Source organism: Mangifera indica, chromosome 20, assembly GCF_011075055.1.
Source record: "Mangifera indica cultivar Alphonso chromosome 20, CATAS_Mindica_2.1, whole genome shotgun sequence".
Classification (NCBI taxonomy): domain Eukaryota; kingdom Viridiplantae; phylum Streptophyta; class Magnoliopsida; order Sapindales; family Anacardiaceae; genus Mangifera; species Mangifera indica.
Window position 1 is genome coordinate 5,052,693 of NC_058156.1, and position 19,024 is coordinate 5,071,716.

At 34.6% G+C, this 19,024-nt stretch overlaps 1 protein-coding gene and 1 long non-coding RNA gene across 2 annotated transcripts; both read right to left on the minus strand.

Annotated features, from left to right (window-relative positions):
• Positions 1-9,883: 9,883 nt before the first annotated feature.
• LOC123204809 lies at positions 9,884-13,769 on the minus strand. Its single transcript, XM_044621612.1, has 7 exons — positions 13,658-13,769; positions 13,044-13,453; positions 12,291-12,581; positions 11,724-12,038; positions 10,765-11,163; positions 10,537-10,650; positions 9,884-10,339 (listed from the first exon to the last, which is right to left on the minus strand). The coding sequence occupies exons 1-7, from the start codon at positions 13,767-13,769 to the stop codon at positions 9,884-9,886; spliced, it is 2,097 nt and encodes a 698-aa protein (XP_044477547.1).
• A 233-nt stretch (positions 13,770-14,002) lies between these two features.
• Positions 14,003-16,578, minus strand: LOC123204703. The gene is made up of 2 exons (XR_006499602.1): positions 15,922-16,578; positions 14,003-15,607 (listed from the first exon to the last, which is right to left on the minus strand). It is a non-coding gene; the product is annotated as an uncharacterized LOC123204703 (long non-coding RNA).
• Positions 16,579-19,024: the final 2,446 nt, after the last annotated feature.

Sequence of the window (19,024 nt, forward strand, 5' to 3'; positions counted from 1 at the left end):
AGATCTCGAGCCAGCTGCTGATCCCTACACTACTTCAAACCTCCGTGCTATGGGCTTCCGACAGCATAATGATGTTTGGCGTCATATTTCTAAGCTAGTACCTGGTGGAGGAGAGGTTATCGCCGATCTAGGTGCTGATATGGATGCTGAGCCCCAGGCACCTGATGCTCCAGCTGATATTGCTGATACTGACGATGAGGTAGATAAGGACCGAGACTCTTTTGAGTTCCATGCACGTACTTCTGGCAAGAGATCTCGGATGGCTACTGGACCGAGTTCATCTACTAAGCCGACCACCGCCTCAGTTACTGATCGTATATCTCTTTTATTTGCAAAGCTTACTGAGGTTCGCTCGGATTTTGCTGATTTTTGTGCTGAGGGTAGGTCTGATTTTACTGATGTTCGTGCCAGTATTGCCGATCTTCGAGGAGGCATGGATGAGCTTCGAGGAGGCATCGCTGAGCTTCTTTGTCGTTTTCCTCCACCTCGTTAGTTTATTTATATTTTTCATTATCTTTTTGTTATGTATGGACTTTCATTATATACTCTTATTTTGCTGGTTTAGACATTGTCTTTATGCATTGCTATGGTTCTGGATGAGTATCGATATATTTTGACATTGTCTTGATGATTATTTTTGAACCATTTTTGTGATCATTTGCTTTTCCCTTATCTCTTTGCTTATCTCATTTTATTCATTGCCTTATTCTTTTTGATAATGACAAAGGGGGAGAAAAGTTTGATTGATGATTGATACTTTCATTTCGTTGATATTGTGGTTATTGTGGATATCTTGATAAAGATATATATGTTATGGATATTTTGATGAGGATATATGTGATTGATGAGATTAATGTTAAACATATTATTATTTGCATATATTCAGGGGGAGGAAACTTGATTTTTTAAGGCGAACTCTTGCAAAATTTTTTTAAAAAAATCAAGTGTTTCTTAACTTCAAGGAAATACATTCATTGATATATTTTACTAAATTCCTTGAAGTGCATATGTGTTTGTCATCATCAAAAAGGGGGAGATTGTTGACTTGAGGAGTCATTATGCTTTTATTTTGATGATAACAAACTAATATGTCCCTAAACATATTGACTAATGATTTTACTTGAGTGTGAGCTTAGATTGCAAGGATTTATCTAATGCACTTGAAGGAGTTTCAAGATGGAAATGAAAGAGAAGAGTTAATTGAAGAATTATTGAAGATTTGAAGAAAAACTCAAGTGTTAGGTAGATATATTTGTAATTTAGAGCATTCGTTTTGATTAGAATATTTATTTGCATGGGATAGCTCACTTGAAAACTCATTTTCATATCTTTCACATTTTGGGTTAAAATGTCGTTTTTCAAACTTATTGGTTTAAGCCAATTCTTTCACCAAAGTTTATTAATTCTTTTAAAATGATGAAGTTTTGTGAACTACATTTTCATATCTTAAAGTTGGTTTTGAAAGAATTTTCAAAAATGGGTTAAATTATCACTTTTCAAAGTTTTAGGGGTCAAATTATAGTTTTTGAAAATCCAGGGGCTAAAATGTAATAAAATTCGATTGACCGAATTTCACCAACCGAATCAGCTTCCGAATTATCCAGAAGCCATGTATTTTGGCTTCAGAAATTTGGTCAACCGAATTAAATTCAGTCGACCAAATTTTGGTTTGAATTTTTCTAACGGCTAGTGCCACGTCACATCCGATTGACCGAATTCCATTCGGTCGACCGAATTGTGTGTTTTCTGAAAAATTAAAACGGCTATCTTTGTGCACAACGGTAACTTTCCTTATTTTCCCCTATATAAACCCAATCAATTTCGTTCGAAAAGAACTTTTGCCACCAAAAATTTTCATATATTTGAGAGCAAATTTGTTTTGAGCTATTGACTTGCAAACTCTTCTCTCTAATCAAAACCCTTGCTCATACACTTTGTAATTTCATTTGCATTGGGTTGTACTAAGCTTTAACTTTCATATACACTGTTGAGAGAGGTTATATTTCAATTTCATACTAAAATTCGTGCTATAAAAGAGTGAGGTTCACTCTTGGAGAGATTAGCAAATTTCTAGTGAGAGAAATTGTGCTTTAACATTTGTAAAGGTTAATAGCACCTTGAAAGCTATTTTGGTTGTGAAGAAAAGCTTGGTTGAGGTTTAGTCAACCAAGAATTAGTGGAATACTCCAAGGGAGAAAGCTTGGAGGAGTGGACGTAGGCTGGGTTGAGCCGAACCACTATACATCGCGTGTTTGATTTTCTCTTCCCTTAAACTCATACTTTATGTTATGTTATTTTGATTGTGTTGGTTATTTGAAATATTTTTAGTTATTCTCACAAATTGGATTAAGAATAGGCAATATTGATTGATTTGAATAAATTGTTCTAATTCTCTAATTAGGTAAAGATTGTTTTAAATTGCCTAATTCACCCCCCCTCTTAGGCCATTCGATCCTACACCAGCATCTCCCCACGAAGCATTGATGCCTATTATCGCTATTGTTCTTATAACTCCCAACAAAATATCGATGTTTGTTGCTACCACTGTTCCTACAACTTTCCACGAAACACCAATGCTTGTTGTTGCCACTGTTCTTGCATTTCCCTACGGAACAACAATGCTTGTTACTGTCATTGCTCCTACATCATCGTTGTGTGTTGGTCTAGTTGTTGTTACATCTAAGAGTTGACGGCTCTTCCATGATCCATTAAGAACTATTGAACACGGTCATATGATATACCACTGTGTAAAGTCCCATTAAATGAGTGTCTTACAAGGGAAGCCCTCGGATACTTTCGATGATGAGAGGCACGAGAGGTAGACATCTGTGGAAGAGATACACGTACATTATGAGAGGCCCTATGTGACTTTTAAAGGCACGCAATACAAAAATATGACACCCGTGGAGATGATGCCTATTCAGTATGAAAAGTGCCAAGAACAACAGGTTGGAGCTCTCATGATGAAGATGTCCATACAAAAGTAATAGAGACTTGAAGGCTAGCCATATGGGTAAGGAAAACCTGTACTAGGGGGGATGCCATAGGGACATGAGGGACTTGAGACCTAGCAGTTGAGGACTGTGAAGAGCTTCTGGAAGTTACCTAAGAGGCACAAGATGAATCAACTAGGTATCATCATCATCGCTTGAATCTATAAACTCGTTATTTAATGATGCCTATGAAGCCTATTTTTCCATAAACTTTAGAGCTTATATATACCACTTAGAGTTGTGTTCAGTCTCAGTCAAATGCAATGCAGTTGTAATCCCCCCTTAGAATATGAAGGAAATTAATAAAAATTAATAAAATGAAAGATGAAATAATAAAATATAAATCTACCAATGAGTAACTTACTAGCAAAACGTCCCAAAGTATCGATATATTATCCCATATCAATAGTATAATTGTTTTCCACTTCAAGATACGAGAGATTTGATCATTTACTTTCAGACGAATATAAGGTGATAGATTATGAATTATCTCATAAATCCAATACTACACAATGTACAACATTTATAGTTAGTATTTATAATCATCGGTATGAATGTTAATTTTAACTATTATGCAATACTTACTTGAAAAGCAATAAGGTATCCCAAAATATTGTAGTTAAGAAATGGTAGCAGACTGATATTGTTCAACATAATACTAATATTTTTATGAATACCCTTCTGCATCGATTCAATTGTTTTATTTTATGTCATTGTCCCCCATGGGTACCGACTAAATGCATCTAAATTGTCTACTAAATGTAAAAAACGATTAGGTATTTTTGTTTTGTTATCCGCCCCAAATAATCCTATAAACACAAAATACAATACCATGAACTTTACTTCATCGTTGGCATTGTCACCCCAAATTTGATCGTCAACTACTTGCTCAATCTCCTCATAGGATAACAACTTATGAATGCTCAGGAAGTACTCCTCTCTTAATCGAGACATCTCTATGCAATCAACATAGTTGGACACCTTTATATCCTCCCCAAAATCAGACCAATGCAAACTCAATAGAGCTGAATCGAAACTCAAGACTATTTAATCTGAACCACATTTTTCTATCTGAGTTCCTGCGGTTAATCATACAAAGTAACATTGCACGCATAAAATCGATACTAAACTATGGCTTTGCCAAATCTAATAAGTATCCGAGACAAGTTATCTGAAAAATAGTTCTTTCAGTAAGTGTTAGTTTATTCCTAATTATAGTCACGGTGTCTATCTTTGTCCGAAGTGACATGTACACTTAAAGTCTGTATGCATCATAGAATTTGTATGCGCTCTTTTGGTAGTTGATTGCAAATGCCTAAAAATTATATTAATTCGTTTATTACATTAATGAAAGATAATCATTTTTAATTAAAGATTAATTAAACAAATTAGATTATCATTATTAAATTAATATGGTTGGCATCAACTAATGTAACATTAAAATTAAAAAAAAAATTATCATTACTAAAATTATCATTATTAAAATGAATTTTTTCATGAGTAACTTTTTTTTTTAAATGGATAGGTGATATGCAAAATTGGAATCAAACCTAATAGAAAAAGGTTAGCAGGCTAAACTAGAGTATCATTATTAAATTAATATGATTGACATCAACTAGTGTAACGTTGGAATAAAAAATACTAGATTATCATTATTAAAATATATTTTTTAATGAGTAACATTATTTTAAAAAATATGGAATTATACTTGGCACAAAAAGTTGGCAGCCCAACCGTCGGGGGGAACGCCAACCCTTGGCGTCAACACCAACCATTGGCGTTCTCGCCAACGGTTGGCACCGCCAACCTATTCCCTAAGCAACTTTCAATTAGATAATTTATTTTTAAATCGAATTGAGATTTACATTTATTTAATTAGTAATTTACATTAAATTACTTAATTGAATTCAGATCGAATTAAATTTAATTGATATTTGTAACTTACATTGAATTAGTTAATTGAATTTTGATTGAATTAAATTTGGTATGATACAATTATACTTCCGTTTTATAAGGAAACCTCACCTGTCGTCTTGTCGTTACGTCACCGCTGCCAATCCAACAAGTTTCATCATCGGCTAATTGCTCACTAGATTTTGTTCATGCACGGGAAAACAATCTGATAATTTACGTTATATATGTTAACTCTTATATGTTATATATGCTATATATGTTAAGTATATATAATATGATCTTCACGAGAATGCAAGCAAGGACTATTGCAAAAAATAATTGTAAAAGTATGTATATTCACGTGAATGAAGCAAATAGACATTATTTGAAAGTAGTCCCTGCAATATTCTATGCTTCTCTACAATATTCTTCTGTACAAATATTTTCTGCAATATTTACTTTGCTTCTTCGGATATTATATTATGTATTATATTATATTATATATAAAAGGGAAAAGTATTATTTGCGGTATTCTCCTTTACACGCTAGATTCTTTGCACAAATATTATTTGCAGTACACTGAATTCTTTGTATATTCAACATCAAGGTCTTCAGTGCATGCTCTTCATGGGTTGTTTATTGGATTATTTTTCCATATGTTACTTCAATATGAGATTAACATCAACAAAAATTTAGGGAAATAAGATCAAGTGAATTTAAAATTTTTTTAGATTTAATCTAAAAAATTTAAACTCAAAAATTTTAAATTCACTTGATTTTATCTAACATATATAACCCCTTAATGTTGTCCATGTCGAGAGATTCTCTCTCTTTTTCAATTATTTTTCTGTAACTTAGGAAAACATCTTGTGTCAATAGAAAATAATTGAAGCATTGTAAAATTTTGAAAAATAATTGAAGCACATGTGATTGACACCACCCATGACATTTTTTAAAAATTAAATCCAGAGGACGAAGGTTGGCATCAACGCCAACCCTTGCATAGAAACTTTCTAGATTCTCATGCGCCAGATGATCTTTTAAATTAATCTTCTACTATATTTGACTTTCATCTCACGTTGAAAGTGGTATTAATTACTATCTCACTATTTTGATTTTTAATTATTATCACATTATATATTATACTATCTTCTGACCATTTCAATTATTTTTTATTGATACAAAATATCTTCTAAAGTTACAAAGAAAAAAAGGAAAAGAGAGAGAATCTCTTTGCATAGGTTGTGTCAAGAGATGTATTTCAAAGAAATGGATTACTGATATGGTATATTTGTTTAGAGTTTGAGATGAATGATATATATGTATACACAAATTAAAATAACTTTAAAAATTTGAACATCCCTAGATTTAATTTGAATTGAGTCAAATTGACTTACAAGAGCACATTATCTTTGTTTGGGCCAGCCCCACAAATTATTGAGTTTATAACGGTGATACACTTGAGAAATTAATAATCTTGGTTATATTTATGTTAAGGGTAATTATTTAGTAACGACATTTTTCACTTATATTTTATGAAATTGTGAGCTCCTATTGGTAGAACTTTTTATCTAAACTGAAGTAGTTAATTGTCAACTTATGCCTCAACGTCAAGATAGACATTACAGCAAAAAGAGTATTTAGGAGTATTTTGCATGAATTTTAATGACATTTATAAATGGCGCAAATATTTTCACCAATATTTAGACAAATACCACTGAGTCCAATGCCACTATAAATTTTAACAACAATTATTTGTAACGTTGATATAGATACATAATAATTACCCTTAAAATTTTGATAATATTATGATAATTATTTATGACATTTAAAATTACCAATAAATTTAATTTTCTGTTTTTTGAAAGTTAGTTAAAAATTTAATGGGAAAAAGATTTTTTCTTATCCAAGTTTTAATTCAATCTCAAAATCATATCTATGATAGATGAAAAACTCAAACATCTATCTATGAGTTAACTGTCATCAAAATTTTCAGTTAGAGATAGGGGTAAATTATTTTACCCCTAAGACTTTAAAATTTATACATTTCCTCTTAGGTTTTAAAAATTAATATTTCACCCCATTCTCGAAGTTTGAAAAGTTTAGATTTCGCTCCTAAGGTTTGTTTCCCTTCTCCAGCGATCACCATTCTGACCAACAGCCGACATTTTTCATCCATCTTTGAAATTGGGCCATGAATCACTTCTTCCCGATCTGGACGATAAAGAATCATCTTTCGCCAAAGAAAACCATTGATTCATCTCGATCACTGACCGAATTTCTTAAGCCACCGGAGATGAAACTTAGAAAGGGGAAACAAGTGAATTTTTCAAAAGTTTAATCATTTGGGGGGGGGGGGGATTGTTAGGTTTCTAAACTAAGAAGAAAATGATATATATTTTTAAGATTTTAAGATTGAAGGATAAAATGACGATTTTACCACTGTCTCTAACTGAAAATTTAACAACAATTATCCTATGCATGAGTGTTTGAATTTTTTATCTACTGTAAGTATGCTTTTAAGATTGAACTAAAACTTAGATGAGAAATTATCTTTTTCCCAAGTTTAAAATACAATTTAGCAGTATTTACAATTGCCACAAAAGAGTAACTCTCATAATTTATATTAATATTTGCAATTGTCGCTAAAAAGTGACTATCATAATTGATATCAGTATTTGTTATTGTCACAAAAGAACAACTATTATAATTTATACCATTATTTGTAATTGTCATTAAAAGTTCTTATCATAATTTATACCGAAATTTACAATTATTATTAAAAACTCAAAAATATCCTATTCCTGCCAATTATTATGGAATTTAATGGCTATCATAAAATGTAAAATCCAATATATATATATATATATATATATATATATATATATATATATATATAACTAACAATTGAGCTCCTGATTCAAACTTCAACTTTTTATTATAAAGAACAAAAATTATACAATGTCAACAACATACAAGATTTTAAGTTCCTCAAAAATATATATCCAACTAATTAATTAAAATTTTGTCTAATAAGAAACAAAAACATATAACTCTCAAGCTTACTAAACTCTAATAATCGATGAAATGTAGCTCCAAACGATTAATCAATTCATACTATGTAATCTGAAAAAAAAAAAAAAGGAAAGCTATAAGTGAATGATTAAAAAAAACTAAAACAAATCAATTTATATTACTTAACCCAAAATGAAACAATCCTTATAAGAATATCATAAATTAAGCATAACAATATTAGGATGTCTAGAGCCAAAACAAGACCTCCTACATGAAAAGGATGAAGACAAATTGGAAAACAACAGAAGGATTAAGTGACAAAAAGAAAAAGTAAAAAGAGCGAGAAATTCAAATATGATAAGATTATCATTGTTCAAACAAGTGTAATTAGAATATTATAAAAAGAAAAGAGCCTTAAATAAGACATTTAAATGCTTGCTTATATTTTGAGAACCCTAAGATACCCACAAACAACCAACATCAAGAAACAACCTAACAACAACAAATTGCCTCTTAAGTCTTTAAGCAATGAAGTAACAACGAACCAAAAAAGTGATAGCACGTGCATAACTGAACAGTAACCAATGTTTCAACATAGTGTTACAACAAGTTAAATATTCACTGAATTATGATAGGTACCTAGTGTCGAATTCTGGTAAGCAGCTCAGATGCCTTTGATGCGGAGTGTTTGGTTGTCACAACGACCGGACGAAAGTAGATACAAGAGCAATAATGTTGTATGAAATATTGTATTGAAGCAAATGATAAGTTGATATTTCAGAATGTGTCCATGATATATTAAAATATAACATCCACAAAAATAACAAGAGCTCTGTTCTTTTTACAAATCAGTTCAATAATAAAGCTAAAATCTGGAAACTAAACACTAAAGAAACTCAAGCTTAAGGCTTCATCACCAGCATTCGAGAGGCTGGGCTCTCCTCCTCCTCTTTGCTTTCTAATTTCTCCTCCTCCTTCTCTTCTTCTGCCTCCTTTCTTTTATTCTGTATTCTAACCGCCTCTGCCTTTTCCCCAGCTGCCACTTCAGTATTGACAGTCATAGTGGTCTCAAATTGTGGTTGTCTGCAAATTGGTATTTCCTCTTTGTCTGCTACTTTGTTTGCTGCTTGTCTCTTCTCTGAAATTCTGCCACGTGCCAATTCTTCTATGTCTCTCTTCTTCCTCTTTTTCCTTGCATAAACTTTTTCCTTAACATTACCCTCCCCATCGAGTGGCACCTTGCCCTCAAGGTGCAATGTTAGAAAGAGTGGCTTGAGCTTTGTGTAAAGCTCCCAAGAATTTTCATAAGTAGATAGTTTCTTCCACTTAATTAACAACTCTAATTCTCCTTGTTGATTGTATCTGTGAGCCACTATTTCTTCAGGCTGTGTTTCTAATTCACTTTCCTCATTTAAGCAATCTGGTAGATTCTGGCAGAATATTTCAAATCCCAATTGTCTTTTAAGCTGCGAAATATGGAAGACAGGGTGGATTTGTGCTGTTTCAGGTAGCTTCAATTTATATGCCATCTTTCTGATTCTCTCTATTATTTCATAAGACCCATAATATCGGGGACTCAGTTTCTCGTTTGATCGTGTCGCCAACGAACGAAAACGGTACGGTTGGAACCTAAGACACACATAATCCCCTATGTTGAATTCAATATCCCTGCGATGCTTATCGGTATGCTCTTTCATTCTAGATTGTGCCTTACTCAAATTTTCCTTTAACTGATCCAGCACAAAATTTCTTTCCTTTATCAGATTATTCACTTCTTTAACCTTCGAATGCTCTTCTACCAGTCTAAGGAGTGGTGGCGGTTCCCTGCCGTACACTTCCTTAAAAGGGGTCATTCCCGCCGCGCTCTGAAAAGATGTATTATACTAGTACTCAGCCCATACCAACCATTTTATCTATTTCTTTGGTTGTCCTAGGCAGAAATAGCGGAGATAATCTTCGAGACTTTGATTGACAACTTCGCTTTACTTATCCGTTTGAGGATGGTATGCCGAACTAAATTTCAAAGTGGTTCCTGTCGCTTTAAACATTTCTGACCATAAATGGCTCATAAAGACGCGATCCCTGTCAGTTACAATGGTCTTCGGAAAGCCATGCAGACGCACTATTTCTCTCACAAAGATTTCAGCTACTTCCTTGGCTGTGAATGGGTGTTGAAAGGTAAGAAAATGGCCATAATTCGTGAGGTGATCGATCACCACCAATATCGTGTCCACACCTTTAATCTTTGATAGCCCCGTAATGAAGTCCATTGAAATATCCTCCCATATATTCGTCGGAATTGGCAATGGTTGGAGTAATCCCGTCGGAGAAGCTGCTTCATATTTCACTTTTTGACACACACCACATTCTACCACAAACTTCTTGATATCTTTCTTCATTCCTTCCCAAAATATATTTATTTCACCCTCATATAAGTCCTAAAGAATCCAGAATGCCCTCCATATGAGGAAGAGTGGAATTCTTGGATGAATCGTGGGATGAATTTGGATCCTCTTGGTAGGATGATGCGTCCTCTGTATAAGAGAATCCTATTTCTAAGTGAATACCCTTGATGCTCAGGCTACTGACTTAAAATTTCTTGAACCAGCCACTTGAACTTTTCGTCTTGTAATACCTCCTGTTGAATGTCTTCAGTTTCTGCCACTAGCGCCACTGAGATTGCTTTGATTTCTTCGCCAAACTGTGGTTTTCTGGAAAGAGCGGTTGCGGCTTTGTTCTCACATCCAGGCTTGTATATAATCTCAAAGTTAAATCCTAACATTTTAACCACCCATTTCTATTGCCCTTAGCTAATTACACGTTGTTCTGTGAGGAAATGCAAGCTCTTCTAGTCAGTCCTCACTTTGAAATGTCTTCCTAAGAGATAATGTCTCCATCTTTGCAAAGCCAATACAATAGTCATCAACTCTCTTTCATAAATTGACTTTCCTTGATTCCGTAATGACAAAGCCTTGCTTAAGAATGTTATGGGTCTCTCTTCTTGCATGAGCATAACACCTAAACCACTTCCAGATGCATCGGTCTTCACCACAAATTCCTTAGAGAAATTCGGCATAGCCAAAACAGGGATAGAAATCATGACATTTTTCAATTTTTTGAAAGCTTCTTGTGCTGTTGCGTCCCACCTGAAGGCATTCTTTTTCAAAAGATTCATAAGAGGGCTTGCAATCCTTCCGTAACCCTTAACAAATCTTTGATAATATCTAGTCAGCCCCAGGAATCCTCTCAGTTCCCTTAAATCCTTCGAAATAGACCAATTTTGCATGTCTTCGATCTTCTTGGGGTCGGCTTCCACTCCCTCTCTAGATACAATGTGTCCTAAATATTTAATTCTCCTTCACCCAAAAGAGCACTTTTTTTTATTGATCACAAAGTTGTGTCCTTGCAGAAGTTTCAACACATTCCTCAGATACTCGAGATGATCTTGGAGACTTTTGTTGTATATGAGTATGTCGTCAAAAAATACCAAAACAAACTTCTATAAATACGGCCTGAAAGTCTTGTTTATTACGCTCTGAAAAGTGGCTGGAGCATTTGAGAGGCCGAAAGACATGACAAGGAATTCTTAGTGCCCTTTGTGTGTGCGGAATGTCGTCTTCTCTATATCCTCTTCACGGACCTGTACTTGATGGTAACCGACCTTTAAGTCAAGCTTGTTGAAGATCTCGACTCCTACCAGTTCATCCAATAACTCATCGATAGTCAGGATATGAAATTTGTTAGGGATACTAACCTTGTTCAGTGCTCTGTAGTCGACACAAAAATGCCACCCACTATCCTTTTTTTTTTTACTAAGATCACCGGACTTGAGAATGGGCTGACACTAGGCCTGATTATTCCTGTCGCAAGCATTTCATGGACAATCTTCTCAATTTCATCCTTCTGATAGTAGGGGTAACGATATGATCGAACATTTGGTGGCTGGGCCCCACTGACTAAGCGTATGGCATGGTCTTTGGAACGCCGTGGTGGAAGGCCATGGGGTTCAAAAAACAAAGACTTGAATTCTTCTAGCAATTCACTCACTTTAGGGCCAGAATAATTAGCCTTTATAGCACCCTCCTCTTCTGTCATCCCTAGTTCTATCCAATAAGCTTCTCCTCTTTTGCAGACAGACTTCATCACAGTTTTAAAAGAAGTTTCCAGACAAGTTAGAAACACATCCCTTTTTATTTCCACTCCCCTTCCTGCCCATACAAACTTCATGGTTTGGTTTTTCCAATTTATTTTTACTTCACCCGATCTGCTGAGCCAATCAACCCATAAAATAAGATCAATCCCTCATAATTGAAATGGAAGAAAATTTTGAATAATTTCAATTCCCTGTATACACTATTCCATGCCGTCACATCTCCCCAGTCCACTTACCCTCCTATTATCTTCCAATACCATAGTAAATTTCAGAGGTCGCATCGGAATGCTAAGCTCACCGACTAATCTTTCCGAAATAAAGTTATGGGTGGCTCCACTATCCAAGAGCACCATCACTTCTCTGTCGTTCACTGTCCCCAGCACCTTCATGGGTTTTGGAGTGTTGATTCCCACCACTGAGCTTATATTTAATGTAGCCTTTATCTCCCTTTCCTCTACCGTCTCAGTTTCTTCATCCCTCTCGTTCCCTTCCTCGGCTTCCTCTTCGCTAGCAATCAATATCTGAAGCTGTCGGTAACGACATCTATGTCCAAGCACAAACTTCTCATTGCAACGAAAACATAATCCCCTCTCCACCTTCGTTCGGTACTCCTCATCAGACAATCTTTGCGAGCCTCTATCTCGTCGGTTGATGGTTGTCGACCCATTTGGATTAATTGGTGACCTAATAGTTGATGCATTTAGGTGAAAAATATTACGGTTTTAGAGAAAGGAACAGGCATCGGCTTGGCTTCGGGTTAGGCCAGGTACGGGTTGGTGGGTTGGGTTAGGGTTCTTATTAGGATTTGGATGGAAAAGGGTGTTTGGGCTGGAGGCTAACTGACTTTGGGCTCGGGCTGGGTTTTGGGTTGTTGGATTGGGTAGAATGATAGGGTTGGTGTAACGGGTTGGGCTGCTTAAGTATTTTGGTTGGGCTTTCACGAGTCAGAGGCCGGTTCTTCCATCTATGATTTCATTCTTCTCTTCTACCTCCAGCGCGTGCTGCATCGTTTCCTCCAGGTCTCGTGGATGAAAAAGCTTTATTTCCGCTGGGACCTCCTCCGTCAAACCGTTCATAAACAAATCAGTGAGGGTTTCCTCAAACATATCATCCATCACTGACGATAGTAACTCGAATTTGCATCGGTAATCCTGAACAGAATCTGTTTGTCGGAGTGCCAGCAGCTTCTCTCGTGGGGTCCTCTCATGTCTTGCTCTAAACTGTTTCAACACTACATTCCTAAACTTTTCCCAACTAGTAAATTCTCTTCGTTTTTCTCTCCACTTCAACCACCCATGTGCAATACCTTCCATACACACTCCAACCATCGTGAGGTGTTCCTGCTCGTTTAAGCAGTTAACATCACAATATCGCTCACATCGAAAAATCCATTCCAAGGCTTCGTCGCCACTAAAAACAAAAAGGTCAAGTCGTTGGTAAAGGCTATCCCGACGTTCACGAATTGGGTCTCTTCCTTGCCTTTCCCTTGAAGAGGTCTCCTTTCATCGTAGCACACCTTCGTCTCTCGGGGGTGGAGAAGCATTCACCTCTTTGGGAGGTGGTGAGAAGGAAGGAGACGTTTCCTAGTCCATTGGCGCCTTACCTTTGTCTCCATTCTCTTTCCCAATAATGATATCTCTCAGTGCACGAAGGTAGCCGTGAAAGGATTCTACATTAGCCTCCATGCCTCCCATCCTATTGTTCATCTCCTCCATTTTTTTCTTTCATTCCAGCTATCTCTGTTTCAATCCCTTCCACCCGACTTTCCATTCTAGTCATTCCCTAATACCATATGATAGGTACCTCGTGTCGAATTCTGGTAAGCAGCTCAGACGCCTTCAATGCGGAGTGTTTGACTGTCACAACGACCGGACGAAAGTAGATACAAGAGCAATGTAACAGTAAATGTTGTATGAAATATTGTATTAAAGCAAATGATAAGTTGATATTTCAGAATGTATCCATGATATATTAAAATATAACATCCACGGAAATAACAAGAGCTCTAATCTTTTTACAAATCAGTTCAATAATAAAGCTAAAATCTGGAAACTAAACACTAAAGAAACTTAAGCTCAGGGCTCCATCACCAGCATTCGAGAGGTTGGGCTCTCCTCCTCTTCTTTGCTTTCTGATTTCTCCTCCTCATTCTCTTCTTCTGCCTCCTTTCTTTAATTCTGTATTCTAACCGCCTCTGCCTTTTCCCCAGCTGCCACCTCAGTATTGACAGTCATAGTGGTCCCAAATTGTGGTTGTCTGCAAATTGGTATTTCCTCTTTGTCTGCTACTTTGCCTGTTGCTTGTCTCTCCTCTGAAATTTTGCCACGTGCCAATTCTTTTGCGTCTCTCTTCTTCCTCTTTTTCCTTACATAAACTCTTTCCCTAACAAATTACTTTGGCAAACTAAAAATAAATTCATATACATCTGAGAAGAAAACAATTTATTCATAACACAAAGTGAAAATCAATTAACCCCGAGGGTTGGCAGGGTGGTCAGGAAGGTGTGCTCCCTTCACTGACTTCCTGAGTTCGAGCCTTGGGGCCACCGATCTCACGAAAGTGGTGAAATTTACCCGGTTCATTGGGTTAGTCGGGTATTCAATGAGCCCCGAGGATTAGTCGAGGTGCGCGTAAGCTGGCCCGGACACCTCGGTTACCAAAAAAAAAAAAAAGTGAAAATCAATTTTTCGAAACAAAAATAGAGGACATCTTGAAGAACAAAATATTTTAATGCATAAAAAGGTAAAAGCACTTAAACATACAAGACATGTGTCCATGTCAAACTTATGATGCATGTGAATTAATTTCACCATAAAAAAGATAAGTGGATTCCTTGACCTTCCAAATGCAGAGCACCTCCCCCGTTCAACTAGTCTATTATACATAAAGATGCAAAAGGTTTACCTTAACTCTAAACTATAAAGCCAACTGATTCGCTGAAGATGCTTAAAAAGGAAATCGGAGATGGGAATATACCAAAACTAATATGTTTGTCATTGATTCATATAGTTGTAAAGAAGAAAATGAAATAATAACTAAACCATAGCTAAGAGAAGACTGAATTAAATATAAAGCAAAAAATTTGGCTTCTTGTCTAAGCGTTCTATTGATAAATCAATTGATACCAAAAGATCTCAATAACCGATCTAGCAATATTGACATAATCCAATTCCATTATTTAACTTTCTACGTTTAATCTAATTACTCACAACCATGGCTTTAAGCAAATTGAACTTCATAACTCCAAAAGTTTGCAAGCACCCAATTGGGTATCAAGTTTATTACTAAAGCTCATTTCTTGATAACAGACAGTGGGCTCAATCAATTAAGGCAAAATAATCAACACATTGAGGAAAGAGGTGAAATGAAGAAAAGTCGTGAAATGAAGAAAAGTCAACTAACTGTTTTAGCAGTAATAATGTGCTTCAATCTTTACGAAAATAATGAAGAAGCAACAGGAGCTGTGAGACTCCAGAACAAAAAATTGTCAACGGATTGTCCCGTTCTTAAAAAGTATCTGGTTCCTTAAGCATGCAAATTAAAACAAAAACCACTGCAGGAGCCAATAAAACAATCAGCCCAAATTATATATCATTATCATGCTACTAAGGTCATGCACTAGCAGGAACTGTAAATGTAGGAATATCACCCCACTACATTAAACACAACACATCAATACGATATCAATTTTTCAGAATTCCATCGATTCTTCAGAATCAATAACCCATGAATTCAATCAATAATTCAGAATTAATAATCCATGAATTCAATCAACAATACAGAATCAAATCGAAATCCCAAATGAGAGAACAAACCTAAAAAACATAGACAGAACAATCTGAAGAGATTTCAGGCTGGAATAATTACCAAAATGATCGCCTTTATCGTGGGAATAATCGATCATAGATAACAATCTACGTCGTCGGAACTCATTAATCGTCACCGAAAGTCGTCACAGGTGATACCAAATTTCCAATCGCTATCTTCGTCACTCGATAGCTTTCGTCATCAAGAAATTGGCATTTCAACTTCTGAGAGAAACCGATTAAAGATATGCGTGGAATCGAAATTGAAGACTTGGAATTTTGGCGAAGGTTTGTGTTCGTGCCTGGTAGGGGAAGAACTGAAGAAGCCTGCTCTCTAGCTATGGTGTAAAGGCGTTAAGGCAAACAATGTTAATAGTTATTCTTAACCTTTTATACAAAAAGAAAGAGGTGACGTTTCCGTTCTATAGAAGTTTTTGTTTTTTAAGTTATTTTTTTATTAAAATGATTGTTGACAGGTAATTGAACCAGATTTAATCGTGAACCGTTGACGAACATCCGGTTGGACTGTGAGTTAACCCAATTGAAATCGCAAAATAGTTTTTTGATAAACTGTTTTTGTTTCTTCTTCTGATCAACGATCCAACCGGTCCAATCAACTAATCCAATTTGATTTCAAACCTTTCTTCATAATCAATTCCTTCATTGATTCTAAGAAGAAAGTACTAAGAATTAGAGAAACAAAATGCTCAAACAACTAATTAAATATTTTATTTGAAGTAATAAAATTAATTTTTATTCTAAAACGAAACTTAAATTAAGTGTTAAGTTTTGGTTAATAGAATTAAAATTTCTTTCGATAGAATGATCATTTGAAGATAAAACTTAAATTGTCCTAAAATATTAATGCTGAGTTTTAATAGATGAAATTAAGGTTTTATCCGCTAAAATACTTATTTTAGGATGAATATGAAATGGTCTCTAAAATAACTGTTAAGCATTGGTGGATAAAATTACCATTCTTAGATGAGATTAAAATCATCTTTAAATATTCAATTCCTAAATTGAAAACATAATCTACTAGTCGGTCCTCAGACAATCTTATCTAGAAAACATAATTTACTGGTTCATATTCTTTTTGTGTCATCTGCCTACAAGTGAAAGCAATAACTACTCTTACAAACTCTTGATTGTTGTCTTATCTCTAAGATAATAGATTTGGAAGTTCTTATTTGTGAATCTCATAAATATAGAAGATTATTTAAGGAAAGAGCGGGGGAGAAGAAGGACAATCAGGGGGAAACAACTGAGAAAAACATAAAAAAAAATTGATATTTAATATTTAGGATTAGATAAACTTCATCTTAAATAGATAAGGAGACTCTCATAAAATCTACAGATTTACTCTAAGACATTTGTCTAAAATTAATTCTCTTGTAATTATTGGACACACTATTCTGTAACATTCTTTTAGAGTCATTAATGTCATAATTATGGAGATAAGCTATCGCGCAACATACGAAACCACCTCAACAAACAACCATGTGTCTAATTCTCTTTATTTGTATTTATACTATATCATCATAATGGATATCAATATTCAATAACAAATTTTCAACACTTTTATTGTAGTTTATCTTGTATTAAGTTATAAATTGTATACATCAATTAAAGAAAAGAAATATTTTATAGATCAATTTAATAAAATCTATAAAATTTATGTAAAAATGTTTTATCAAAGAATGATAGAAATTATTCTTTATGTTAGTTCCACAAATGCCGATTAAATGTCAACATCAATTGTCTTGGGTAGTTTACTCCAATATATGTGAAATAAGTTTAGGTATCTTATACATAGTTTCCTACCCATCAAATATCTACCAGTGAAATGATCATCTATAGAAAGGATAACGTACACCTCAACTTGTGAATAGACATTTTTTAGCCAAAGAACATAATCTACTAACTAGTTGACATTTTTTTGTGTCAAATGTTCATGATGGAAAGTAAAAACCTCATGTATTATCATTTTCTAATTATTACCTTATGTTTTAATTTTAATTGATGAGGAAGTTATTAGTTAAATTTGAACTTTGAATTTAACCAATAGGATTGTAATCACCCTCTTTTATCCTTTAAATAAAGAAACTTAATGAAAGAGAGGAGGGAACATGAATAAGCATAAGAAAGTATACAATTGAGGCTTAAGATTAAATAAGCTTTATCCTTAGTTATGTGAGAAGGCTCTTACAAAATCTAGTAATTCTCTTTGGGACTCTTCGTCCTAAACTAAGTCCATCTCAGGTCACTTTCTTATAATTTATATGCATACTTTATCGAAACATTCTCCCATAGTCACTAATATTATAACCGTAAATGTAGGTTCTTGAGCAATGGGGGAAACCACATAAAAACCCACTTACTATTTAATTTCTTTATTTGCATTTATCTTGCTTCATCGTAATGGTTACTAGGAATCACTAACGGATCCTCAACATTGCTAATGTAGTCTATCTTGTGCAAAACTCTAAATTATGCATACTAATTGATGATGAGAAATCTCATTAATAGTATGACATTAGTAGGAGACCTTGTCAAACATGTCAACATGTCGTTAATCTTTGGCGTAGTGCTATTTTAAACACCTTCAAAAAGGCAAGCAAATTCCCCTCACTTGTCAACCTTAGGCAAAGCATGCCTTCCAAAATCCTCCATAAAAAAGGTGGTGTCAATGGTTTATGGTAGCAAAAACATATAGGGCAACGGAAATGATATTTAAAAATCTTAAATATTACATAGATAATGATGCTATTTTAGCCATAAACCATACAAGATCCATTTATAATATTATCACACTAGTATATATGTCGCAAGGGCTGTTTAGTCATTTTCCTTGCTTTTGTATTTTAGTTTATGTTTCAAAGTTTTTGTACGACTATTTCATGATAGAAGTGCACACCTGTACATAAGTTGGGAAGGATGAAGTTATAAATAATTGCAATGTATGACCGTGCATGGGATAGTGCATGATCATGCATACGAACGGTTATCCAATAAATCATGTCTTCGAAGGTCAAAGGGATGATAAAGATGGTTGGAACTTGATGTGTGTATAAAATACAAACAAATAGGGTTTATAATAGTATATTTTTAAGTTAATTTTGGTTTGTTTTGTTCTGACTCTTTAAGTTTTATTTCTTTTTTAA